At 45.1% G+C, this 25644-nt stretch overlaps 5 protein-coding genes and 1 long non-coding RNA gene across 15 annotated transcripts; 3 read left to right on the top strand and 3 right to left on the bottom strand.

Annotated features, from left to right (window-relative positions):
* The first annotated feature begins 58 nt into the window (after nucleotides 1-58).
* LOC108158768 (alpha-N-acetylgalactosaminidase) lies at nucleotides 59-2797 on the top strand. Of its 3 annotated transcripts, none has more exons than XM_017291395.2 (7): nucleotides 59-549; nucleotides 728-850; nucleotides 907-936; nucleotides 994-1041; nucleotides 1115-1864; nucleotides 1927-2228; nucleotides 2302-2797. In XM_017291395.2, exons 2-7 carry the CDS (start codon nucleotides 759-761, stop codon nucleotides 2331-2333), a joined length of 1254 nt encoding a protein of 417 aa, XP_017146884.1. In that variant the 5' UTR covers nucleotides 59-549; nucleotides 728-758; the 3' UTR covers nucleotides 2334-2797. The 3 variants fall into 3 exon arrangements, with proteins under 3 accessions (XP_017146884.1, XP_017146883.1, XP_017146881.1); XM_017291394.2 differs by having other exon boundaries at nucleotides 641-850; XM_017291392.2 differs by having other exon boundaries at nucleotides 60-636.
* On the bottom strand, nucleotides 2788-6673 carry LOC117185728 (hydroxymethylglutaryl-CoA synthase 1). Of its 3 annotated transcripts, none has more exons than XM_033391760.1 (2): nucleotides 6565-6673; nucleotides 2788-4697 (listed from the first exon to the last, which is right to left on the bottom strand). In XM_033391760.1, the coding sequence occupies exon 2, from the start codon at nucleotides 4655-4657 to the stop codon at nucleotides 3260-3262; it is 1398 nt and encodes a 465-aa protein (XP_033247651.1). In that variant the 5' UTR covers nucleotides 4658-4697; nucleotides 6565-6673; the 3' UTR covers nucleotides 2788-3259. The 3 variants fall into 3 exon arrangements, with proteins under 3 accessions (XP_033247651.1, XP_033247652.1, XP_033247653.1); XM_033391761.1 differs by lacking the exon at nucleotides 6565-6673 and adding an exon at nucleotides 5441-5600; XM_033391762.1 differs by lacking the exon at nucleotides 6565-6673 and adding an exon at nucleotides 4876-5032.
* A 94-nt stretch (nucleotides 6674-6767) lies between these two features.
* On the top strand, nucleotides 6768-18188 carry LOC108158764 (V-type proton ATPase subunit C). Of its 6 annotated transcripts, XM_033391758.1 has the most exons (11): nucleotides 6782-6957; nucleotides 9434-9576; nucleotides 9638-9791; nucleotides 12482-13553; nucleotides 14080-14417; nucleotides 15717-15903; nucleotides 15976-16074; nucleotides 16146-16401; nucleotides 16469-16566; nucleotides 16633-16771; nucleotides 16839-18188. In XM_033391758.1, the coding sequence occupies exons 2-11, from the start codon at nucleotides 9442-9444 to the stop codon at nucleotides 16935-16937; spliced, it is 2577 nt and encodes an 858-aa protein (XP_033247649.1). In that variant the 5' UTR covers nucleotides 6782-6957; nucleotides 9434-9441; the 3' UTR covers nucleotides 16938-18188. The 6 variants fall into 6 exon arrangements, with proteins under 6 accessions (XP_033247647.1, XP_017146873.1, XP_033247648.1 ...); XM_017291386.2 differs by lacking the exon at nucleotides 14080-14417 and having other exon boundaries at nucleotides 6790-6957; nucleotides 12482-12637; XM_017291387.2 differs by lacking the exons at nucleotides 12482-13553; nucleotides 14080-14417 and having other exon boundaries at nucleotides 6793-6957.
* On the bottom strand, nucleotides 17808-20812 carry LOC108158763 (transcription factor grauzone). Its single transcript, XM_017291383.2, has 4 exons — nucleotides 20671-20812; nucleotides 19187-20546; nucleotides 18737-19127; nucleotides 17808-18669 (listed from the first exon to the last, which is right to left on the bottom strand). Exons 1-4 carry the CDS (start codon nucleotides 20672-20674, stop codon nucleotides 18463-18465), a joined length of 1962 nt encoding a protein of 653 aa, XP_017146872.1. The 5' UTR covers nucleotides 20675-20812; the 3' UTR covers nucleotides 17808-18462.
* A 213-nt stretch (nucleotides 20813-21025) lies between these two features.
* LOC108158770 lies at nucleotides 21026-22221 on the top strand. Its single transcript, XM_017291397.2, has 3 exons — nucleotides 21026-21190; nucleotides 21264-21592; nucleotides 21654-22221. The coding sequence occupies exons 2-3, from the start codon at nucleotides 21275-21277 to the stop codon at nucleotides 22119-22121; spliced, it is 786 nt and encodes a 261-aa protein (XP_017146886.1). The 5' UTR covers nucleotides 21026-21190; nucleotides 21264-21274; the 3' UTR covers nucleotides 22122-22221.
* Nucleotides 22222-24540: 2319 nt separating this feature from the next.
* Nucleotides 24541-25612, bottom strand: LOC108158170. Its single transcript, XR_001775224.2, has 3 exons — nucleotides 25386-25612; nucleotides 24936-25316; nucleotides 24541-24879 (listed from the first exon to the last, which is right to left on the bottom strand). It is a non-coding gene; the product is annotated as an uncharacterized LOC108158170 (long non-coding RNA).
* Between the last annotated feature and the right edge of the window lie 32 nt (nucleotides 25613-25644).

The raw sequence follows: 25644 nt of genomic DNA, 5'->3' as shown, positions 1-25644 counted from the left end.
CTAGTGCTGGAAAATGCTGCTTGATCTATGGTATTTTTTAGCCGCAAATCGTTGGCTCAAGACGAATTACCTGATCCGCGTATATTCAAATCTCCGAACCACTACAGCATTAACGGTGCATCAAAATCAAAAAGAAAACAAACATGATTAGCAAGAATGTTTTAATTTGTTAACTTCGGTATCTGCAAGACGCATTGATAAGGCAACATTTAGGTCAAGAATTTAATTACAATGACGGGAGTGCAGTGAGAATGCACTTCACACTCGCCGAAATAGCATACATGTATGTATGCTGCGTGTGTGTGGAGAATCCAATCTACGTTCTGGAGACATATTCCTGTGTTGTGTCGCACAGTTTAGGTGGCAAACAGCACACAATTAAACAACAAAGCATATAAGAAGCTGCTGTTCGGGCTCTTTTGTGATAAGCTGGATCGCGCTGTGAACTTGGGGCCGCTGCAAGTCAATCGTTCTCGTACTTAATGTTGATAAGAGCCTCGCTGCCGCCTGCCTGCCTGCTGAGTTTCGTTTGTTCCACGCTAGTAGGAGGTAGGTGCAATCAGTTGAGTGGAGTATTCCGAAAGCAATTAGCCACTTGCCGCGTCTGAGTGTATCCAACCTTCTGTTCCCGCACAAGTAGGTTTCTGGGCAAACAATGTTATCTAGAGTGCCCCAACACCCACCCAGTGCACACAAAAATCTATAAATTCGTGAATTTGTACCACAGGCCAGGACTTAGTCATCGCACATAATTCAGAATGTACAGAACGTCGAGCGTCTTTTTGGGGACTTTTCTCCTTCTGCTGCTGCTGCACGGCGGAATGGGACTCGACAATGGACTGGCACTCACGTAAGCCATCGCGGTTTTCTCTTCCATTCTTTTCATTCTAAAGTGTTTATTTGCAGGCCACCAATGGGCTGGATGTCCTGGGAGCGGTAAGTGACTGATCTTCATATGATATTGGTTTTATAATTTCGACTTTTTACTTTCAGTTTCCGCTGCCTAACAGATTGTAAGCTATATCCAAACGAGTGCATAAGGTAGAACGAAAAGCAGCTTAGATTACCGTTTCACATAAATTTTATTAACTGCCTCCACGGGCCTCTTTATCAGTGAGGAGCTGTTCCGGCGGCATGCGGATTTGTTGGTGTCCGAGGGCTATGCCGATGCTGGCTACGAGTACATCATCATCGATGATTGCTGGCTGGAGAAGAACCGCGACAACAAGACCAAGAAATTAGTTGCAGACAAGAAGCGATTCCCCAACGGACTGAATCCTCTTGCAGATCATATACACAATATTGGACTGAAGTTCGGCTTGTACCAGGACTACGGCACGAACACCTGCGCTGGTTTTCCTGGAGTCATAAAGCACATGCAACTGGATGCCCAGACCTTTGCCGACTGGGACGTGGACTATGTCAAGCTGGATGGCTGCTATGCCAACATCAGCGATATGGCCGTGGGATACCCAGAGTTCGGACGTCTGCTCAACGCGACTGGCCGCCCGATGGTCTATTCCTGCAGCTGGCCCGCCTACCAGGAGGATGCTGGAGAAATGCCCGACTATACGTCCTTGAAGCAGCACTGCAACCTGTGGCGCAACTGGGACGACATCGACGATTCGCTCGAGTCAGTGGCACAGATTATGGACTACTTTGGCAAGAACCAGGATAGGATCCAACCACATGCTGGGCCAGGCCACTGGAACGATCCCGATATGCTGCTGCTGGGCAACTACGGACTGAGCTACGATCAAAGTAAGCTGCAAATGGCCATTTGGTCCGTTATGGCAGCGCCGCTGATCATGTCCAACGATTTGGCCGTGGTGCGTCCAGAAATCAAGGATATTCTGCAGAATCGGTTTGTTCAGCCTTCGAGGATTTGAAGATGTAATAGCTAATCCCTTGTCTTCCGCCTTCCAGTAAAGTGATTGCTGTGGATCAAGATGAGTTGGGCATCCAGGGCCGTCGTATCCTGTCAAAAAATCAGATCGAAGTCTGGAGCAGACCCATCACGCCGGTGGTCAGCAATAACCAGCACTCTTATGCCGTGGCCTTTGTCAGCCGACGCGCTGATGGTGCTCCCTACAGAATCGTATTCACACTCAAGGAGCTCGAACTACACAATACCGCAGGCTACGATGTACAGGACCTCTACGATGACAAAAATCACTTGGGCGTCTTCCGCCCAGCCAACCAGTTTATCACGCGCGTTAATCCGAATGGCAAGTCTCTGTATAAACTGCTCATCCGCACACGCTTTTAATCTCTTGGTCTTCTTGTCTTCCCTTCCAACAGGTGTAACTTTCTATAAGTTTACAGCACTCTGAACGGGTTTGCCCTTTGATGATATGCAAATCATTCAATTGCTGAGCCATATCTGCCATCCATCTGCTTCCAATATGCTCTTATACCAATGTTTTAAAAAATACTTATTTTCTTTGCGATGGAAGAAGAGAATTAAATTAATTTTGATAATGAAAATCAGGTATGAAACCATAAAAGGGTGCACAACTACCCTTTGCATTTTCTACATTGATTTTCCATTATAGAGTTTAAATTTGTTAATTGATTAATATCATTAAAAAGAAGCGCTGCTGCGTTCTAATACGCTGTTATTCTGGGCGCATTTAACATGCTATACACTAAAATATCAATTCGCCAGATACTGTCGGTAGGAAGTCGAATAATTTGCATTAATTTATATATTTTTTATGGTATCCACAAAAATGAATCATTTCATATTTGTATGCATATGTCAGTTGCAAAGTAAATAAATAATATTTTACTGGTCGTCGAAGTGCAAGTGTATATAAACTTCGTTGTAACGAAGTAGATTTCCTGCATTTTTATTGTTTCAAAACAATTTCGTGTGTGCTTAGTATTGTATTGTACATTTATAGGCATGGATTTTAGTACCGACACTAGTTAAAAAGAAGAATTCGCTGGCGTGCTTCCACTTGGGTGTGGCATAAATAAGGCCCGACTTAATGAAATGTTAATTTTCAGGCGTTGTATAAATAATATATATGTATGTACGATCTGTGATTGGCCAAAGACTATAAGTTCAATTAGAATCCAAATGTTAAAACTTTCCTAAGAGGTAAAGAAAAAGACACCCGGCACGCTTCGGTACGAGCGTAAATAGTTACCAACTATAGATACAGATACAGAGGCTAAGTCGAAAGTTATTGTCAAGTTGGGTAGCTCCAGACGCGGAGTAGTAACCAAACCAGTGAGGGCCAGAGGGTGTGGGTTAGTGCACTCCATTGCTGATGGTTGGGGTGCGCTCGTATGTTCGCCGATGCAGCGAGTCCACATCCTTCAGGTAGTACGTGCCGGGGAATAGGACGCCCACGCTGCCCGTCGGCGTGTATGGAGCCGCATGGTTGTTCTTCTCGCGCACCTCCATCAGCTCTGAGAACTGCTCGGGCGCAACCTTCTCGCGTGAGTTGAGCAGCGGCAGCACGTAGTCCAGCTGTGCCACAAACTTCTCAAAGGCCGCGGCATCCTGAGTCACACTGATCGAGTACATGGAGGCTGCCAGTCCAGAGCCGTACGAGAAGACACCGATGCGCTTGCCAACTAGATCCGCCGCCGGAACGCCGATCAGCAGGGAGACGAGGCCCGAGTAGACGGAAGGCGTGTACATGTTGCCCACCTGGTTGGCCAGCAGCAACGTCTTCTTGGTCTTGGCCTCGAACACGTCGGCCGATTGCGTGAGGAAGGCCTTCTCCACGTCGCGGTCGAAGTAGGTGCCCTCGAGGGTGGCATTGTTGAAGCGCTCCAGTCCGGCGAACTGCTCGGCGCGTTTCCCCTCGCTGGTCAGCAGAAAGTCGTTGAAACTCAGGCGGCCCACCGACTTCTGTACCAGCTTGCAGAACGGCGTGTGGAACAGAATGGCATCGAAGTTGTCGAGGCCCACTTTCCCGCCTTGTGTTTTTGCCTGCTGCTTCTCAAACTTCTGGCGGTACAAGCGATAGCAGGTGTCTAGGGCAGACAGGTAGCACTGGATTGAGAGCTTGCCGTCCACCGTGGGGTACTCGGAGCTGAGGTCTGGCTTGTAAAAGTCATAGGCATGCTCCATGTGCGTGGCCCGCAGGCCTCGCTCGAAGACCAGTGGTGCATTTGGTCCCACCAGCATGGCGACGGCGCCAGCGCCGCCAGTGGGGCGCGCTGCGCCCTTGGCATAAACAGCAATGTCCGCACAAACGGCCAGGGCATAGCGCCCGTCCCAGCTGGACGATTCGATCCAGTTGATGGCATGGAAGAGCGCCGCCGTGCCGCCGTAGCAGGCGTTTGTGGTGTCGATACCCTCAATGTCGGTGTTGCCGCTGTCCGCAAACAGCTGCATCAGCACCGACTTCACCGACTTGGACTTGTCCACGATCGTCTCAGTGCCGACCTCCAGCCGTCCGATCTCCGTGTGCTTGATATGATGCCGTTCAAGCAGCCGACTCACAACCGTCAAACACAGGGAGTTGACATCCTCGCGGTCCGAGCAGAACCCCATCTTCGCCTGGCCCAGGCCGATTGTGTATTTGCCCGCGGAGGCGCCATCAAACTGTTCCAGCTCGGTTTGGTCCACATACTGTGAGGGGAAGAGCACCTCTATGGCGCGTATCCCAACGTTTTCGGGCCAGTTTGTTGCCATATTGTTATATTTGTTGGTTTTCTTTTGTTTTTCCTGAGCTCTGCAAGAAATAGGAAAGGGGAGAGAATTAGTGACTGAAATCTAATGGTGAACTCCTATCCACCGATCCAATTTCCATTCCCATTGCCACTGTTTTGGAAAACTTTCACCACTCGAATGGATATTCTGCGCAATGCGGTGTAAACGGTTTCGAATTATTTTAATGCGCTGCGACTTACAAATTGAACGAGGGCACAGCCAACTTGTTGCACGCTCGAGCTGCGACAGACGTGTGTGTGCCGACTGCTCGGAGCAGTGGCTGAAGAAGTCATCAAAGTCGGAGACGAAACCAGCAGCGGCGGCTGCGCAACAGTGGGGCCAAAACTGATGATTTCCCTGGTTTGAATGTGAATGAACAGACAGGCAGGGAGTGAGAGAGACACAGTAGTAATCAGGTGGAGAAAGTTTCCCCTCGCACAGCCAAAACTTTGTAAAAGAGAACACTAAGCCAAACCAAAAGCAAAAGCAAAGTAAGCCACAGCCAAAATGCACGCATCACAGAAATGTAAGTCGAAGCTAAGACAAGCCCAAGTTATTTCCACCAAAGGGACAAACAGAAGGGGCGCTGATGATGCTGTAGGACAGGTTAGAGGAGCGTCGTCGCGACGTCTTCTCCTATGTATGTAGGTCATATCCACACATGGCTCTCTCTCTCCCTCGCACACGCTCTCCGCTCTCTATTGTATAACTGATAACAGAGTGATGGGCAGACGAAACAAAAAAAAAATTGATTGACATGTTTACCGTTATTGTTAGCACCTGCTGGCACAGAAATCGAACTTTTCTATGTTTTCACTTTTTCGTGTGGCTTTGTCTTGCGTATTTTGGATATTCTCTCTGTTTTCTGTTTGCTGAAGCGCCAAACGCGAAGCTCACTCGAACGAATCTCTCTGTGGACTGACGGCGATCAAGGCGCTCCACTGCCATATGAGTGCCCAGCGCCATCGAGTGCTTGGGGGCACTCGGAGCGGTGTTGTAAGTCAATGCCAACTGCTGTAAGCTCTTTGGGGGAACAAATACCCGATCGTGCATAAATACGGATATATTTATCATTTATCGCATAGAGATATCGCCAGTAGAAACCATAAGTACGGGCTGGGGGCTGGGGGAGGAGCGGGTTCTGTCGTTGCTTATTCTACTGTTGCGATGGGGGATACGATCAAAGCGGTCCCGGGGCGCGCCCCCTGATAAGCCACTGCAGACGGAACAAAGCCATTTCCCAATAAGTAGTCGGTTGTATTGTATTCCTCAAAACTAAGGATCACCCGTCGCGGTCAAGGTACACCGGCGTTGGGCAATGCTATGGAAATGGATGCACTGTTTATGCAGTAGAGGGGCAGCAAGTTTGCGGCTTTGTGGGTTTATTTTTAGCCCTCAAACTTTGGAAGTGTATAAACAAAAGTAATTACTCAGCGTGAAATGTATGGAATCGAAATTTTTTCAACTGTGCATATACACTTAGCTAATTGCTCTTCCCACTTGAGTCATCGCTACAATTGGCGCATCAGGCCACCTCCGCCGCGACCAGTCAAAGGTTAAACTCACAGCACACGTGTGGCCATAAACTGGGCAATAGGAAATATTTTGGGGGCACGTTATGAAACAGTATCAACTCGAAATGAAATTGTTAGACCACCGAAATTGGGAGGACCCAATTTCTAGGACTGGGGTCTAGCACTAGTCGCTCTTTCTTCTCCTCTCCTTGCCTTGACTCCTGCAACCAGGCATCCTTTATGGCGATGCTCTACCAATCAAAGCACCTATTTCAAACGCCGACTTCTGGTTACATCAGCGGGCGACGTGTTGCTCGCATCGCCTGTTGTCCCTAACACGCACTTCCTGCACTTATGGACTACCTGCTCACTCACTTGTAGATATTCTGGTCCGAAGCGTGTGTATAATTTAACTAAACTAATCTTTTCTAATTAGGCACTGGCTAAGTGCAAATACATTGCGCTGTGGCCGCGCTTATCAGCTGTTCTCTCAGCTGTGTTTTTCCCCGATTGGTTGCCACTCAGTATTTTTTCATTCGCTGACGCTGGTAACACTGAAACCCATCACGTGAATCTCATGTGGTATGTGTGAATAGTCACTTTTTTCGCGGCCAGTTTTCACCACAGACTCTTGCTCCGTTTGCACGTACTTTGTGGGTGGCGGCGGTTAATTTGCGCTTGATTTCAGCAGATCCAAATTTTGTAACGCACAAAAAACTCATCTAGTGTCTCTCCATCTACCAGTCCGAGTGTAATAACTACTAAAACGTAAGTTCATGTGAGCAGCAACAGCTTTTCCACGTCCGCGGGTGTGTGAAAACCTTGTGCAACGAAGAACTCGTGAAAAATTCTGTTATTTCATCGGCGTAGACCTGCTGACTGCTGCCTGAAACGTAAATTGCAATATTGGCATTTGTGCAAGCGAGAGTAAATCTTTTCCGATTTGGCTGCTGCGCTTCTACATATTTGTCGTGCAAATCAAGTGACCCTGAAAATGAGGCCTCCACAAGTTGGTCTCCATTTTGCGTAGTTCTTCGCTGGTTCTACGGAGGCCAAACATTTCCTGATAGATGGGGATATATCTGGAAATTTCCAAGCGGCCTCAGCGTGGGCGGAACAATCAGAAATATGTGGGAAATGTTTTGGTTTTGTATTGAAAACCCGTGAGCAGAAAATTATCGATCGAAAAACTGTCATGTGACTGTCATCAAAACAGCTGACGGCAAAATTTTACTCACCACGGTTGAGTGTCGTTGTGGTGACAAGAGAGAGAGAGAGAGCGCCGCCCGCTCAGAGAGTTGAAAGTGGTTCTCTCTCTCTCTTACTCTGCGTAAACAAAATTTAAAGAAAGAACTGGCGCCTTGCTATAATTTGAACAGTTTTGGGGAATCTAAATTCTTAAATAAAGCACGTACCATTTGATTAATTGAATGAATTTCCGCTAAGAAAACTGCAGGCCTGTGCCATAAATATATACTCTCTATGTGAATATCAAATGGATATTATCCATATGCGTTTGTGTATTCTCGGTTCTTCGGAAATGTGTGTTTGCCACAAGGACCCCACAATAAATAGTTATATTGCGTGCCGCAAGGACCTTGACTGCGCTGACCAGATATAAACTTGAAACTGAAAGTCAAACAGCATTTGCGCCCCGTCCAATAGAACAAAAACAGAAAAACCCATGCGATGAGAGATTGGGGAGGCAGGCGAATGACCAAGAACAGCTGCTAGATTCCAGCGTGTTTTTATCTGTGGCACCATACCACACTAGCCCTTCCTGTTCTGCGCTCAGCAAGGGAGCCAGGCACATTATTATTAATTAATTTGGGCGGCCTCCCCCACTGGGCGAGGATATTTGCGCCATCATCAAAAGTCATCGCCGTTGCCTTCGTCATCGAGCCGCGAACATTGCGATTTCCTCCCGTAGTGTCTGTGCGGACTACCCCAATGGTTCAAAGACAGGTCCTGATGGACCCTCACCCTGCATTAGCGCCAGCCGTTGGCCAGTCAGACTGTCTCCAGCGCGATGGCGACACGCTGACTTGCCCCCTCCTTCGGCGCTGTCAACATCACTTAGGTTCGGGGCCGCGCGAGTGGTATCCACGTCACCAGTACAGCATGGAAGCATAACTCTCACTTTAACCCCTCCATCCCACATCGCCGCTAAAAATAGATCTGCATATGTATGTGTCGTTACGATTTCCGTTTCCCGTTTCTCCGGCTGTTTGTTGCCAGGCTCGTTGTTGTTCTTTCTGTGGATGATATGCGCCACTCCTCCTACTTTTCTTTGGCCTGAGGACAATGCACTGCCTTGACTGGAGAGGTATTCATGTTTACGGGGCGGAGCTGTGGCTGGAAATGGAGGATGAGGCGACGCTGTTGTCATTCCATGTTCTCGTGTTTGTTGCGTGTCTCCCTTTGAAGGCCATCGGCGTAGTTATGTAATGATAGTGGGCCACTAGGCCGGAATTGGGCAAAAGTTAGATTTCTATCTATCTTGCGGCGTTTGCTGTGTGATTACTCATACGCCCTGTCGCACAGGAGGAGTAGGAGGAGCAAGGACTCTATAGCAAAGGAGTCGGCGACACTTACCAAAATTGAACACCCGCTTTGGTTTGACTCCGGCATGGGGCATGGTACCCTGCTTCGTCATCGATTCATTCGGCTACTGCTCGGCTAGAGTCGGCTCCCAGCTTGCAGCCCATTGTGGCGGCCAGGCAACATTCACTTTGCAGCAGTCCCTCGACGAGTGCGCACGGCCATGTAGTCGTGGGAAGAAGCGAAATACTTGAGAAGCGGAAGAAAAATGCCTACAATTCTTTACAGCCTTCGAGTGGAAAAGTTCCTGACAATTCTGTTGAGACGCTAGGAGTGCTAAGATCAAATCAAGTGTGTGCTTGTGCTAACAATCGAAGGACTCGGAAAGACAGGTAGACAGGCTGGCAGCCACTGGTCTGTCTGGCGCCTGCTTTGCGGGATTCGCCTGTGGAGACGGGGAGTCTCCTCCGGAAGTGCCGTACACTTGTGTGGATTCGGGAAATTGCATTTAAACGGTCGATCGCATCGCAATTATTTTAATGGCCAGAACAGAGCTGCCTTGTGGCCAGGAATATTTAAATTTTGTATATCCTTGGCCTTTCGGGGTGATGCAATCGATACAAGTTATATAATATTGAACATCCTTTGGGACCGTTCCGCAATCGATTTACTAAGGTCACTCGTTTCTCCTTTATTCATAAAGCCATCAAAATGATGTCCGAATACTGGATTATCTCGGCGCCAGGCGAGAAGACCTGCGCCCAGACATTCGACACGATGAACAACCTGACCAGCAAGCAGCACAACCTCTGCAATAACTACAAGTTCCATATACCCGACCTGAAGGTGAGTTCTAACCCTTACCCTGTGGAGAACACCACACTAACACCGATGATTACATGAGTAGGTGGGAACGCTGGACCAGCTGGTCGGCCTGTCCGATGATCTGGGAAAGCTGGACTCGTACGTGGAGCAGATCACCCGCAAGGTGGCTGTCTACCTGGGCGAGGTGCTGGAGGATCAGCGGGACAAGCTGCACGAGAATCTGCTGGCCAACAACAGTAAGTCGTTTGTTACACAAAAAACTATCTACGTATATCTTGGAAATGCTATAAATATAGTACATAAATATTCAGCTCAGTCTAGATTAGTCTAGTCTCTAGCTTAGTGCCGTTTAGCGTTTAGTTTAGCATTTAGTTTAGTTAAACGTGGTTAGGCGATGCCTGCTCCGAGTCACGAATATTGTTTTGGTTCTTTAGTTATTTCTAAGCAGAAGTAGAACCGGAATGGAATGCTCTCTGATACTCTACTATAATCGTACCATACTCGTATGTATGTATTGCCCATATCTATTGTTTATCCACCGAATTCTACTTTTTCTACTAACAAATGAGATCTGCAATTTTCCACTTGCGACATTCCGACATATTAATTAAAAAAGCTCTCCCTAACTATGGAATGTTTAATCTGTCTATCTCTTATGTCCCTGTTTTAAGAATTCCAATTTGACTAACACTAAAATCTAATGTATTTCAATCACATACTATATCCATATATCTTACCATATATGTACTACCTATAAAATTTACGTTTTCTGTAGTTTAAACATTAAAGTGAACATTAAAGGACCCCAAAGAAAAGTGAGACAGAAAAAACAGACACGATTTAAAAACTAATCGAATTTCAGCTTAAACCTTGAGGTTCTATCTATTTATCTAATTCGTTAGAGTTCGTTCTATATGATATTCTGTTTTTTTGTTTTTCAACATTTTATCATTTTTTCTCTGGATTTTACTTGATTTTCATTTTTATTTAACGTTGTGTTTCGTATTATTTTTGGTTTGATTTTTGTTTAACTCATGAGCACAACCATCCACCACAAACAAATGTACCGATAATCGCCACGAATCGGGCTCCAGATATAGGGCCTCTCCCGCTCAAACAACAATGGAATTAAAGTGGACTTTCGCGGAGAGAAAGATTAAAGACCTACTACGAGTATTATAAATGTAATGGAATAAGAGCCTTTGTTGTTTATTTTATGTTGCGTTTGTTGTACATTTTTATATCAATCTATATATCACACACACACACACACACATCAGGGAGACACACACAGATACAGAAATACAATAGAAATAAAAAAAACTACCAAACCTCTGGTCACACCAATATACGTTCAAGGAAACACTCCTCCAAGGACACCTCCCCCTACCCACACCATAACACACTCCTTTCCAGAGAAGAGTAAAGAATGAGTACAGTGAACACTTGTATATTTTACATACTACATATATTGTACCTATTGTTGTAAATTCTCTTATGATTTGTGGAAGGCGATTGACAATTATTTGTGGAAAGCCCATTAGTTTTTAAATCATTCACCCGAAAATTAAGTTGAAGCAGAGGCGAATCAAGGGAAATGTATGTAATGTTTAAAGATATACATAGATCCATATTCTGCATATACTATATACATACTTATATCGTACATACATATATTCGACTATAACATGTTTTATTGGTTTATTTTGGACAAATGCGCGAGTGTCGTTCCCAGTTTATTTTTTACGTTTTTATCTATCGTATCGTATCGTATCGTATCTATAGAAATATATAAACATACTGTTTGTATTTACCAATGTAAGTGCGTGCGTGTAAAAGTTGTGTAAGGTCATCCTTTGTACTGTACATATACGAATACCCCATATACGAAAATATAGAATGTTGTAACAGTATCGTCTTGTATGTATGTATGGATGTATGTCAGCGAGCGTGGCCGGTTTGTGTCGTGTATGCTGTATCCTGTGTGTCGTCTCTTCATCCGCATCGATGCGCCTACACAGTAAAGGCGTTCATTTGTGCTGTGTTCCATTTTCATTTGCGATCCTGTTTATATGTGGGTGGAAGTGTGCCTGTGTGTGTGTGTCTGTATTCATGCGCTTTTTTCCCCCACACTTACTGCAAACGCTATTCGGCCAGGAGCAGTCACAGATGGACATCGGGAGACACTCGAAACATATGCTTTTACACTGTAACAAATTGAAAAGAAAACGAAAAATTATATCACAAAATTAGATGCACCTTTCGTTTGCCTTGTTTTGATCTCACAGAGTTCTTTCGAATACATTTTTTCCACTGTTGTTCATGAGACGAATATTTTAATATTGAATTTTGATTGGTTTTGCACCCCCACACACACTCCCCCTCCCCCACTCTCACATCCAACCACATGAGTTGAAGTTTCTTTTTTTACATTTTTCATGTATAATTTTTGTTTATTCTTTTTACAAAATATTTACCAAAAAAAAAAAGAAAAGAGTTCTTTTGTTTCGCTTTTGGTTGAGGAAGGAATTTATCGGGTGTAGAGTTTGAGATTAAAGAACGTACTCGTGCAAGCAGCTCATAAGGATAGCCCCTAAACGTACGCTATAGTTTAACTTTTAATTTTATTTCGATCCCCGAAACCTGAGCCCAATATCCCGTGCCTGAAACCTGAATCGATCCCGGAATAACCCAACGATAAACTATATACATATCTATATCCCCGAGTGCAAGGAGCAATCCCCTTTAGCTAAGACTAAATCTCAAAACCAAATCTAAATGCATTGTGTTATACTATTGTCTGTACCACCCTGAAATCGGATAACCATCCAACGAATCGGCCAATACGAATATATCCCAAAACCCTACATACCTGCATCTGAATCCCGAACCGAATTGAAAACCTGGTGTATACCGATGGATACAGGCCCCGGTCCGCCCGACGAAATACCCTGTCGACACCACCAGCGAATAAAGAATCTCAGCCTGCGACACCAGCGAAAACACCAGCACACGCACCACCAAAACAAACCCCAACACTACCATCTCCAACATCACCACCAGCTGCCCCAGGATATCAAGGGTAAATCAACCTCAACCAATCAACTCACTCCAAGTCGCGACCCAAGCCAAGCTCCTTCCACTCCTACTCTTCCCACTGCTGCTGCCAATGCTGGCACTGTTCCTTGCGCCTGTACCATAACCACACCAGCCCCTGGATCCGGATCTGGCGGCAGCTTGAATAACCTCTCCACAACCCACGACGAGTCCGAGCGGGACTTTGACTTTGTGATAGCGCCACAGCCGGGCGGATGTCTGTGCGAGGAGTGTGGCGTGTTCGCCCCGCCCAGCACCAGTGCCACGGCCAGCACGCTGATGGCCGACGAGTGCTACTCCCACACAGCCTCCTCCATGCTGAGTGCCACACGCAGTGCCCTTTCCACAATGGCGGCCATTGCCACGGGCAGCAACCTGGGTGGTGGTAGCTCTGTCGGAGGCGCCAGCACAAGTGCGGCCGCTGCCGCTGCGCATGCGCATGGGGGGCACCCTCCCGCTGCAGCTGCCGCCTCCGCACCCGCAAAGAACAGCTCCGCCTCGACCCTCTGCTCCTCGGCCTACTTCTCCACGTCGGCGCCCACCACTAGCAGCTCGGTGCACAGCATGTCGCGCTCTAACAGCAAGAAGCTGAATAACAACACTTGCAGCATAAACCATAACAAGCTCAGCTTCCGCAGCGGCAGCCACGTGAGTCAATTGAACCTGCCCCAGCATCAGCAACAGAATCAGAATCAACAGTATCAGCAGAAGCGAGATCTTTCATCCTCATCGCCGCTTCAGTCGCCGACCCAGAAGTCGTGCGACTCGTCCGATATGGATGCGGACGGGGGGAACACCACGGATGGTGACCCCAAAAGTCCGAACAGCGCCAGATCCTCCGATCTATCTGAAACTTTCGACTGGTGGTTCAATAAGCCCAAGCGTAACTCTAAAAAGAGCAGGTATCTAATCACCGCCTTAACTATTGTAGACCGTTGCCATTGAAATCGCAAAGCAAGCACCCAAAAGACAATCAGTAAATATGCCAGTCACCCGCAGTCATCCCGCTACGCTACTCCACGTCATGCCCCCAGTCTACTGACTACCCCTTACACCTTATGCCTGAACACTGAACACTGAACACCTGTCCTGTCCACACACTCACACACAACACACAGACACGCTGTAAAAACACACGTTACACAACACAGATCCATAAGTACAGTCTCGCACAGAGCATCCGCTTTGCCTGCTTTCATATATATACTCTACTCGTACACGAAACAGAAAACGGAACAGAAAATCCCATAAATGTTTGATTTGATTAAGTGGAAGAACAGAATCCAATGCAATAATAATGTATTTCTTTTTTAAATCACTTCTCATCATCGGTCATCCCATTGCCACAAACATGAATCACGATCCCGATCACGAAAACACCATACGCACAAAACAACACTGAAATCACCCAACACTTGAATGACACAGTGCACACCAATGCGAAAAACAACATCTCCACCAACACCAACACCAACAGCAACACCAACAACTACACCAAGAACAACAACAGCAATCCAAAGCAATGACATTTTGGCATCAAGCATCGACCACACCGCGCTCTAGTTATCGCTCTTTCTTCAATTCTCTTGCCGATCAAATATATAGCAAACGTTCTACATCGAGTCAATTAAATATAAACAATGGATTTAATTTAACACCAACACATAGATCGTCTCCAGTGAGTAGTTGTTGTGGCAGTAGTAGCCAGGGGCGATCCAGTCCGGACACGGATAATCCAGAGCCGCCAGAGTTTCCGCTGAGTCCAGGTTAGCATGCCGCCAGGGTGTTTCGACCATGTTCGTACACCTATTGCCTTGACATTGACATGACACATGTAAATGGAAATGTTAATGTTCATGTGGATGTGTTGCTCTTCCCTTTGATTTCTCTTCTTGTTTTTACCTTCTTCTTTTCCATTATCGTTTATTGAGCAACTTGATGTACCCACCACCACACCACCACCACCATCGCCTCTCTCACGTTACTTACGTCTTACGTCTTCTTATCCGATAAAAAAAATACTTAAATATACATAGATATATATGATAAAATAAAAGAAACAAGACGAATTTCTGTTCTATCTATCTTTTAGTTGAATCGTTGCATCTGTTTCTACGGTACACCTTCCGCCTACAGTGCGGGCTCTTTTTTTCAATTTTGATTTATATTTCTCTCCTTTCTCTCTCTCGCTGTCTCTATATCTCTGTGGTACTTGTATTTGTTGAGTTTGCAATGGCGCTTTCCCTTTTGATTTCCTTCGATCACACAGATATATATACATATATACCTATAAATATATGCTCATCACGGATCTTTGATTATTTGTAACAGTGTAAAAGCGAATATTATGTTGTTCTTTCAGTGTATGCCCTCCCCAAACAATGTTGTTGTCGCTGATCCACATCATAGCTCCGACTTCATTAAGCTAATGCCACAAATCACCCAGAGCTCCGCTTTTGCCCAGAGCCAAATGTTGAGAATTTTAATTTAAAATATTGTCATGCTTCCGTTCTGCATTATTATTTGCCTGTTGAGTGTCTATCTATGAGAGATGCCTACATATTTATATCTTTAAATTGTTATTACTTATCACAATCCAATACTAACATCCAGCTAACTTTATGTGCAGTGTTGAGAGTGTAATCCGAAAGGTACTTCTTCCAAATGTGACTAATATGCGTAGTCCCAGTCCTCGTAGAATCTGTAAAACTGTATTGCATCCAAATTGTTTCTAATTTCGTTGTGTTCCTTTAATGTGTGCGTGTATGTAGTATGTGTGTGCGTTTTATCCGAATAATTCTATAATTCTAACAAGAAAATTTTGATTTATCTTAATTTACTTACATTTAAAACTTTAATTTAAAATAGCTTTCGAGCGTAAATCTATATAAACTTTTAGTACGATTACGATATATATATTTTTTCCCTTCCGTTTTGTACTTGAACATTAATTGAGCAATGAATCATATATGGTTCTGCTCTTCCTCTAAGTGAACCGACTATCCATGCAACAATATAATGATCCTGAACCCGACTAACTCTCTGCCGTTTATCCCTTAACACAGCCGAGCTGCCGCAGTATTTGACCCGATTCCAATGGGACATGGCCAAGTATCCGATCAAGCAATCGCTGCGCAACATTGCGGATATCATTTCCAAGCAGATTGGCCAGATCGATGGCGACCTGAAGACCAAGTCCCAGGCTTACAACAACCTCAAGGGAAATCTGCAAAACCTGGAGAAGAAAAAGACGTGAGTGCAGTCGAATCTTTAGTCAATGTTTACACATATTAACCATCCATTGCTATCCTATCCCTTCCACAGTGGCAGCTTGCTGACCAGGAACTTGGCCGATTTGGTCAAAAAGGAGCACTTCATTCTGGATTCGGAATACCTGACCACTCTGCTGGTCATTGTGCCCAAGTGAGTTGGCGGAGAGATATTCACGACTTCAGTTAACATACTTCAAACCTTCAAAACTTCCCCAAAAACAGAGTCCTGACCAATGACTGGCATGCCAATTACGAGAAGATCACGGACATGATCGTGCCACGCTCAACGCAGCTCATTCAGGAGGACAGCGACTACTGTCTCTTCAATGTGACGCTCTTCAAGAAGGTCACCGAGGAGTTCAAGCTACATGCCCGCGAGCGCAAATTCATTGTTCGTGACTTCGTCTACAACGAAGAAGAGCTGGCCGCCGGCAAGAACGAGATGACCAAGCTGATGACGGACAAGAAGAAGCAGTTTGTATGTAATGCCTCAACTGATAAGGGTGCAATGTACTAATCCTCCTCCAATTTACTAACGATACCAGGGACCCCTTGTGCGTTGGCTGAAGGTTAACTTCAGCGAGGCATTCTGTGCCCTCATTCACGTGAAGGCCCTGCGCGTCTTTGTGGAATCTGTGCTGAGGTACGGCCGTAATTTATTATTTCTAAAAAGTGCTGGGCACTAATGATTGTATTGTAACCCCCATAGATACGGGCTGCCGGTCAACTTCCAGGCCATACTGATCGAGCCCAACAAGAAGAGCGTGAAGCGTTTGCGTGATGTGCTCAACCAGCTGTACGGACATCTGGATGGTGCCTCGGCTGGCGGTCAAGTCAGCAGTGCTGATGTGAGTTTCCAATTATTACCGATTGAATTCGTTAAAATTTATTTGGTTCAATGCTCTATTTTTACAGAATGTGGATATACCCGGTCTGGGCTTTGGCCAGTCCGAATACTATCCCTATGTGTTCTACAAGGTCAATATCGATATGGTTGAGCAAAGCAAGGTCTAAGATGTGCCGCCTGCTACACCCATCAATGCAACCATCCAGCCAGCCCACAAAATACATAATACACACAAAACCAAGCAAATATACTATTGAAATCCATCGGCTGAACCAAGCATTCGGAGTTGCTTTGGCAAAATTTTACAGAATTAAAAGCAGAAATGAAATGAACAGAAAGAAAATAGTTAAATTTAAATAATTTTAGTCATTGTTATATAATTATTGTTGTTATTTATGTTTGCGCGTGTGCAGAATTCTGTTTCAACTTAACTTCCGGCTAGAGAAATCACAAATCAGCAATCCAAACAAAACTAAGCAAAAACGGACGTTTGCAGTCCTCCCAGATATTGTAGGAGCTTCTATTTTGTATCCTGTCCCCTGTCCATCTTTAGTTTGCAAACCAGTATTTTATGTTGTTCTAATGCCGTACTATGATTATTACCATATGATGAATGATATGAATGTTTAACACGTAGCTAAAGCCCAGGCGTTCCAGTCTCCTTTTGTGTTTGGTAGCAATCCAATAAACATTTGAGTTAAATTTTGTTTTAAAACGCCTTTTGTCTCGTTTCGTGCTTCTGCTCCACTCGGTATATGTATCTTTTTCTGTGTCTGTGACTAACAAAAAGCAATCCAACAGCAGCCAACAACCAATAGCATGCCCTACAACTAATGTAAGCAGAAAGGAGGTGTTCCGTGGGAAGCTAATCTAACAAAATATTGATCCAAAGTAAACAAATAACTAACGAAAGTATTGTATTTATAAATGTTGCCTAGATATCAAAATGTTAATAACTATTCGCGCATGTTTCAACACTAATCGCAATGAGAATCGCCCGCAGTCAGACTAGTTTGATGGCTCTGCTTATTGTTTCGTCTCTACTACAACTACTATTCTTTTATTTATACAAACTCTAACCCTGAGTGTTGAGTGTGTGAAGCCCCTCCCTAACCACCGCCAGTTGCTGCAATAAGAGCCTGAATAGGGATCAGATCGGTGGGATTGCATCGGGCGAAATGAACAATAATATTTGTACGAGTATGTAAAGTTTTTTTTTTTCCAGTTTTTCCTATTGTCGGGCCGCAAGTTGTGTGCACCAATTTAAGCAAATCGTGAGAGAGATACAGTATCTAAATATAAATATTTTAAAACTATGCCTAATATGTGTATACAAAACAGAAACTATGTAATTGTCATTGCGTTATATAAGGTGCAATTAAGACATCCTTGTAAATAATTATAAAGAAAGAAAGACATTCCCAACTTTGTTTCGTTATCAATTGATTGCATCGGAGTACAGAGCCCACAGTTTGCTCTGTTTATTATTCCCTACGATTCATTCTTTTTAGCTTAGTTTAGGTGTTAGCTTAGACGGCTGGCTGTCGGGTTAGGTTCCGTTGCTCAAGAACCCGTGGGATCTGTGCACATCATCCCGTGTCTGGAAAGGGACATAGCGCGTCAGCTGTGTTTCCCCATTCGGCTGCTCTAAGAAAGTGTCCTTTATACATTAATTTCCTTCATGATGAATGCTCAAATCTCCTGTTTGGTTTTGCTCTGCGAGGAGGCATTTCGCGATATTTTGAGAATATTCGGCGGCTTTGGCTGGTTTTTGTCCGCCTCGTACTGGGCACGGTGCAGCCGCTGGCGATGCTTGTACATGTTGGCGCTGCAGAAGAATGTCATTGGACAGTTCGGACAGGTATAGAGTACTTCGCCGGTGTGCGTGGACGTGTGTTCCTGCCAAACAGATTTAAGAGAGAAATAGAAATCGCTGGATGTGCGGGATAGTCAGCTTCACACTCACCTTCAGTTCTTGCGGACGCTTAAATGCCTTCTCGCACATGGTGCACTTGAATTTGCGTTCGCACTCGTGATTGTGATAGACGTGACGACGAAGCGCTCGAGCATTGGGCGAGAGCTTGGAACAGATATGGCACCGGTGCTCACCAGCGCTCTCCACATGAATGCTCTTCATATGTTGCTTCAGGCCAGTCATGCCCTTGAGCCAGGCCCCGCAGATCTGACATTGCTTCAGCTCCGGCTCGGGCCGCGGCTTGTCCGAGTGCATTAGCTCCTGGTGCTTCTTGAGGATGATTTTTGTGCGCATCTGCTTGCCGCACTTGTCGCAGATGATGGTGCTCTCGGGATCATGCATAGAACTCATATGGTTCTTAAGTTTTCGCTCGGTAAGGAATCTGTTGGGATACGATAACCGTTTATTTCAGATCTCACGGGAATCTTAAATTGTACTCACTTCTTGTTGCAAACGCTGCATGTAAATTTGAATTCGGACTTAGGGACATGCTTGTTTAACTTGTGATAGTCTATGGCTGTCTTGCTGAGAAAGACCTTTGAGCACAGGTCGCAGTTAAAGGTTAGCTTGACGGCCGGATCCATGTGGACCTGGTTATGTGACTCCAGGTGCCTTGAGTTCTGGAATGTTTTCTCGCAGATGGCGCACTTGAAGTGCTCTGGGTTCCAGTGGACCTGTACATGTTCCGCAAGAACTTTTCGTTGGCTGAATTTGCGGCCGCAGCACATCACGTAGCCAGGATCAACCTGGTGGGTGAGACGATGATGTCGCTGCATGTCCGTAAAGTTTTGAACCGACAGATTGCAGATCGGACATGCCAGCACGCTGTTGAAGAACTTGCCGATGATGGTGTCGTACTCCTCCTGCTGCTTCTTGCGTTGTTCCAGTAGTTCTCGGGACATGCGCACCTTCGGCTCAGACGGCTTCGTTCTCTTTTTGTACTTCTTGGGCCGCACCACAGTTCTCTTGGGTACAACAGCAAACTCCAGCTTATCTTTATTGTCTAACTCAAAGTCTGAGTCGGTGTCTTCATCACTCCCTCCCGAGTTGTCATCGAAACTGTGGTCGCTTGTCGCAAGGCCATCGTCGATGTTGCAGCAGAAATCTGGATCTTCGTCGATAAACTCGTTTTCCTCCTCTTCTGATTTAAGAATCAGTGATACATCCTCTTCAGTCTTGGCAGCGGATTCAATGGGAGTATCCACTTTGCGTGGACGGCCTCGTCTTTTTTTTGTCTCTGCTGCCGCCGGCTCGACCGCCCCCTCTTCGTTATCAATAGATGCTCCATCCTCTGCCTTTACGCGCTTTCTCAAGCGCCGCGCTGCCGGAGTGGTAGACTCCTCTTGGACTGGCTGTGTGTTTGCTGTGGCTTCAAGGATCTCAATCCTAGGTAAGTGGTCCAGCTCATGCTCCTCTATTTTCACCTCGGGGTAGAAGAAATTTCTCCCGCAGCCGAGTTCTGGTTGGTCCTGTGCTCTGACATCATCCACGCACCCTAATTTGGGGGTCTCGATTAAGTGGCATTGCGTGAGCGGATCATCCTCCATCAACAGGACCTTAGTTTCCTGCAGAGAGCTCTGTGCTTGGCTAACAAACTCATGTAGCGCGTGAAATTCTGAAACTGTTTTCCAGCAGCGTCCGCACACCCGGTCTGGACTGTTTTCCGTCACTTTCAGTGGAAAGTGTTTGCCTATTATCCTGGCTACCTCCAGCTCGCTTCCTCTCGCGGAGTGTACACCAATGAGCTCCCCAAACGACGATGGATACTCACACATGCAGAGTAAACATATCGTTGCATCGGCTAGAAAGGAAAGGACAATTTAATAGATACATAGATAAACTGTGGCGTCCTCGACTATGTCTGTCCATGGGCGGCAGGAGCTCCTAGCTCTTGCTGCTAAAATTTAGTGCGAAGGCACTCTTACCCATTGTGATGTTGAGTCTTTTTTACAGAAGATTGATCCCCATTTAATGAATTGCTAGTAAATGCAATTATTTATTTACTAAATTGTTAAAAAAAACTCAGTTGCAAACAAAATTACAGCTGTTCATAGAGATGCTGCAGCCTTGTATCGATATATACAGTGCAAAGCAATTTTGATAGTTCCAATATATATTCTTTTGCCGCAACCTCGTTGTCTTAACACACCTTCTTAATTGATGTAAATCAAATTCATAGTCTTGATTCTTTATCTCAAAGGACTCTTAATCAAGAAATCAATCAGTTCATTGAATCAGTATCCACATAATCCGGAGCACTGTGGCATCTATAATGTATCGATAGTAATGTCGATAGTTGTGTATCAAGCTGGATTAAATTTTGAGTTGAAATATTTTGTTTAAAGATTTAACAAATATTTACTGACTGCCTTCTGACTGTCCTTCTTCACGTTTTCCTAATAATCAACTAACTAAGAAACTATTAAACGATAATCAAGGATATCAGTAAGTATCGGACTTATACTAGTCCGAACCGGACAATGGGCACTTGTTTACTTATATAGTTTTATATTGTCAGATCTTCAAGCCATGTCTGTCGCCATTGAAAATATAAAAACAGTGGCTAAGTGCAGCAGTCCGCAGAGTAGAGAAAGCAGCAAAAAAGAAGCCCCTACTAATAGGTCAAGGAAGACTGTGTGGTACACCATTGACGATGTCCTGCAGGAGACTGTTTGCCCCGGCTGTGGCAGAAAGATGATCGCGCTCAAAAACCCCATTGCCCATGTGAAAAAGTGCTTCAGTATAAGACGACTCGGTACCGTATACAGACTCCATGGCTACACGGAGTGCAAGTGCGGGCTTCTCATATCCGACACACCAAAAGCCAAGAAGCTCCATGTTTGTGTGGTAAGTACGCTCTTTAGTGCCTATTCCAAATGGCTTTGTCTACAATTTACAAATTTCTCAGGGGGCAGTTCCTGATTTTGACCCAGGCCTCTCATATGAGCCAGAGGAGCCTTTGTCGCTCTCGCTTACACCTGAACCTTCGCCTGCACCTAAACCTTCGCCTGCAAAGCACCCGCCCGTTAAGATTTTGGAGAAAAAAGTACTGCAGCCTAAAGCTGAAGTTTGGATACGCAACTTTGTTACTCCCATTAAAGTTGACTACACCGAGGTCCCGGAGGTAGAAAAGCCGATATCCAAAAACAATCCCAACCTCAAACCGAAGCCGAAGCCGCGGGTGCGCAACTTTGATAGGCGGACAATATGCCAAGAGCCCGACGATGTATGCGTCTATTCCATAATTCGCAAAAATGGAGCTATTTCGATAGCGGAGCTGCCCCCTCAATCAAAGCGAGGGGGCAATGAGAACGAGATGGAAATCGGGAAACCTGCTCCACGCCTGCCAACGGTTCTGAGAAAACGCGATTTATGAGTTGTATCGCTTAATAATAGAGTATAATTATTATAACAGGACTTGAAGTTTGCTACTGCTAGCCATTAGTTTAACAATTATACACAAATTATCCTATTTTCGTGAAGGTTTCTTTCTTAATTAATATCATATAGCATATAGATGCGCCAGTTCATACACCGAACATGCCGCAAAGCAACTTTCTGGATCCCGGCTCTGGCTTTCGTCTACCGCCGCGTATTCATGATCCAGTCAGCCCAACAACGCTTTGCATGTGTTATTATAACACATTGATTGTGTTTCTGTTTTCTGTTGTGGTTCCAGTTCCAGAGTACTTTAATGTGTGGGTACAGGGCTTTAACGTTTACTTTTCCGCGTCCTGCGCCACTCTGGCGATTTTTCCACTTTTAATCTCTCCGGCGGCCTTATCCGTTTGAGTGGTGCCGAATCAATATCTCCAGCTCTATTGGCCAAGACCTTCTCTGGCCGCCAACTGATTTGCCGCGATCCCCTCCTCTTACCACGCCAGGTATTTATTTAAATAATAATAATATAATATATTAAACTTTAATTCAATAAAATCCTTTAATTTCAACAGGCCGCACCCTCCGGTGGCGAGGAATACCTATTGCGTGCCCGTGGACACCGATATGCCCCATCGTTTACCAGCGAATTCACTCTTCTGATCTTTCGGTTCGAGTGAACGAGTGTGGGCTCCACGACGGCTGTCCGACGGCTGCACACGGTATATGAATTTTGTCGCGCGAGGCTGTGGTCTTTGGTCCTCATCCTTTTGGAATGTCTATGGGATGTGCTCCTAGCTGGACTCTGGCAGCCACTGGCTGATGAGTCGACAATGTGGTGTCCCGTCCGCTGCAGTAGGGACCAGTGATCGACGGCGGAATTGTTGGTTGACGTCCACTGGAAATAATGTCAGCAACCCACTCAATCAAAAGCCGCCGAATCAGCTTCGAGACGCGTAAGTAAATCAGTATATAATTGTGGATATATTTTAAAATATATCTTCCTTCACAGAACTTATGTACCCTACCGAGTCGTATCCGATATTCCCCCGCCTGAAAGAGTCATATCCAGGCCTAACCGGCGTATTCCAGGCGTATTCGAGACACACCGAGTCCTATTCCAGCCAAACAGACTCGTATCCCAGCAGGACAGAAGCGCACGCCTTGCAAGATCCGAAACTAAGAAGCCATCGTCATCCTTCCATCTGGCTATCGACAACAAGGACTTTGAGGGAGTGGCTACGCGGGCTTCTAGATAGCTATCGTTCCTGTTAGGTTTAAGGATATACGCGTCCATATATTTAGATAGTAGATAGTAGAACAAATAGTTTATTTATTTATACTAAGCTAAGTTATGATGAATAAATTTATTGAAAAATCATCCTTGCTGTGTCCTGTTTTGGGGAAACTATCCCGATTACCAAAAGGCGTGGCACGCCCAGATCGGTTCACAAATAGCAGAGAAAACGAAATATTTTTGATTAGGGAAAATGTCCTTGATCCTTGATAAGGACTCCATCACATCAGGGACATTTTTCCGATCGCAGGATGCCGTCACATGTCCCGATCGGGCCTCAAATAACGGAGAAAACAACAAAAGTTTTTGTTGTCAATTGTTGTACAACATTTTTTCTTGTTGTTGTACAACAACTTTCAATTAGCGACCGCTCAAATGGCCAAAAACGGGAAATTCAAATCTGAGATACCAGGTGAACAGAAATCAGCAGAGGGTCCCGGTTTTTAAAATTCCTTTTAATTTTATTTTTCTGTTTTTCCATATGTTCGTTTTTCATATTCTCGTTTGAGAGGCCACAGAAAATATGAAAAAACGTAAAAAAATAATTAAAAAGATATTACAAAAAAACCTTCTGCTAATTTCTGTTCGCCTGGTATCGCAGACGTGAAATTCTCGTCTTCCACCGTTTTGAGCGGCCGAAAAAAGGAAAAATAAGCCAAAGAAACTATGAAAAAAAGTTGCAAAATTTTGGGATTTGAAAAATGGCGGGAAAAATAAAAAAATTTAAAAAAGACCAGTGACCTTGTGCTGATTTCTGTTCGCCTGGTAACCCAGATTTGAAATTCCCGTTTTTGGCCATTTGAGCGGTCGCTAATTGAAAGTTGTTGTACAACAACAAGAAAAAATGTTGTACAACAATTGACAACAAAAACTTTTGTTGTTTTCTCCGTTATTTGAGGCCCGATCGGGACATGTGACGGCATCCTGCGATCGGAAAAATGTCCCTGATGTGATGGAGTCCTTATCAAGGATCAAGGACATTTTCCCTAATCAAAAATATTTCGTTTTCTCTGCTATTTGTGAACCGATCTGGGCGTGCCACGCCTTTTGGTAATCGGGATAGTTTCCCCAAAACAGGACACAGCAAGGATGATTTTTCAATAAATTTATTCATCATAACTTAGCTTAGTATAAATAAATAAACTATTTGTTCTACTATCTACTATCTAAATATATGGACGCGTATATCCTTAAACCTAACAGGAACGATAGCTATCTAGAAGCCCGCGTAGCCACTCCCTCAAAGTCCTTGTTGTCGATAGCCAGATGGAAGGATGACGATGGCTTCTTAGTTTCGGATCTTGCAAGGCGTGCGCTTCTGTCCTGCTGGGATACGAGTCTGTTTGGCTGGAATAGGACTCGGTGTGTCTCGAATACGCCTGGAATACGCCGGTTAGGCCTGGATATGACTCTTTCAGGCGGGGGAATATCGGATACGACTCGGTAGGGTACATAAGTTCTGTGAAGAAAGATATATTTTAAAATATAGCCACAATTATATACTGATTTACTTACGCGTCTCGAAGCTGATTCGGCGGCTTTTGATTGAGTGGGTTGCTGACATTATTTCCAGTGGACGTCAACCAACAATTCCGCCGTCGATCACTAGTTCCTACTGCAGCGAACGGGACACCACATTGTCGACTCATCAGCCAGTGGCTGCCAGAGTCCAGCTAGGAGCACATCCCATAGACATCCCAAAAGGATGAGGACCAAAGACCACAGCCTCGCGCGACAAAATTCATATACCGTGTGCAGCCGTCGGACAGCCGTCGTAGAGCCCACACTCGTTCACTCGAACCGAAAGACCAGAAGAGTGAATTCGCTGGTAAACGATGGGGCATATCGGTGTCCACGGGCACGCAATAGGTATTCCTCGCCACCGGAGGGTGCGGCCTGTTGAAATTAAAGGATTTTATTGAATTAAAGTTTAATATATTATATTATTATTATTTAAATAAATACCTGGCGTGGTAAGAGGAGGGGATCGCGGCAAATCAGTTGGCGGCCAGAGAAGGTCTTGGCCAATAGAGCTGGAGATATTGATCCGGCACCACTCAAACGGATAAGGCCGCCGGAGAGATTTAAAGTGGGAAAATCGCCAGAGCGGCGCAGGACACCGAGAAATATTCCACGGAATATCAAAATCGAGGAATATGGTTTACAATCCTTGACGGAGAACGATTAACCCATTGAAAGCCAAGGGGATTTTTTAATATTCCGC

This window comes from Drosophila miranda, chromosome 3, assembly GCF_003369915.1.
Source record: "Drosophila miranda strain MSH22 chromosome 3, D.miranda_PacBio2.1, whole genome shotgun sequence".
Taxonomy (NCBI): Eukaryota; Metazoa; Arthropoda; class Insecta; order Diptera; family Drosophilidae; genus Drosophila; species Drosophila miranda.
This window is presented reverse-complemented; position numbering and strand designations above follow the sequence as displayed.

What these genes read in the sequence shown, in the direction of transcription:
- LOC117185728 (XM_033391760.1), bottom strand. Translation starts at nt 4,657, where the DNA reads ATGGCAACAAACTGGCCCGAAAACGTTGGGATACGCGCCATAGAGGTG.
- LOC108158768 (XM_017291395.2), top strand. Translation starts at nt 759, where the DNA reads ATGTACAGAACGTCGAGCGTCTTTTTGGGGACTTTTCTCCTTCTGCTG. An exon ending in GACAATGGACTGGCACTCAC is followed by an intron (nt 851 to 906) that starts GTAAGCCATCGC and finishes GTTTATTTGCAG; the next exon opens with GCCACCAATGGGCTGGATGT. An exon ending in AAGGATATTCTGCAGAATCG is followed by an intron (nt 1,865 to 1,926) that starts GTTTGTTCAGCC and finishes TCCGCCTTCCAG; the next exon opens with TAAAGTGATTGCTGTGGATC.
- LOC108158770 (XM_017291397.2), top strand. Translation starts at nt 21,275, where the DNA reads ATGTCTGTCGCCATTGAAAATATAAAAACAGTGGCTAAGTGCAGCAGT. An exon ending in AGAAGCTCCATGTTTGTGTG is followed by an intron (nt 21,593 to 21,653) that starts GTAAGTACGCTC and finishes CAAATTTCTCAG; the next exon opens with GGGGCAGTTCCTGATTTTGA.
- LOC108158763 (XM_017291383.2), bottom strand. An exon ending in TGCAGCGTTTGCAACAAGAA is followed by an intron (nt 19,128 to 19,186) that starts GTGAGTACAATT and finishes GTATCCCAACAG; the next exon opens with ATTCCTTACCGAGCGAAAAC. An exon ending in AGCGTCCGCAAGAACTGAAG is followed by an intron (nt 18,670 to 18,736) that starts GTGAGTGTGAAG and finishes TCTGTTTGGCAG; the next exon opens with GAACACACGTCCACGCACAC.
- LOC108158764 (XM_033391758.1), top strand. Translation starts at nt 9,442, where the DNA reads ATGATGTCCGAATACTGGATTATCTCGGCGCCAGGCGAGAAGACCTGC. An exon ending in AGAGTTTCCGCTGAGTCCAG is followed by an intron (nt 14,418 to 15,716) that starts GTTAGCATGCCG and finishes CCCTTAACACAG; the next exon opens with CCGAGCTGCCGCAGTATTTG. An exon ending in TTTGTGGAATCTGTGCTGAG is followed by an intron (nt 16,567 to 16,632) that starts GTACGGCCGTAA and finishes TAACCCCCATAG; the next exon opens with ATACGGGCTGCCGGTCAACT.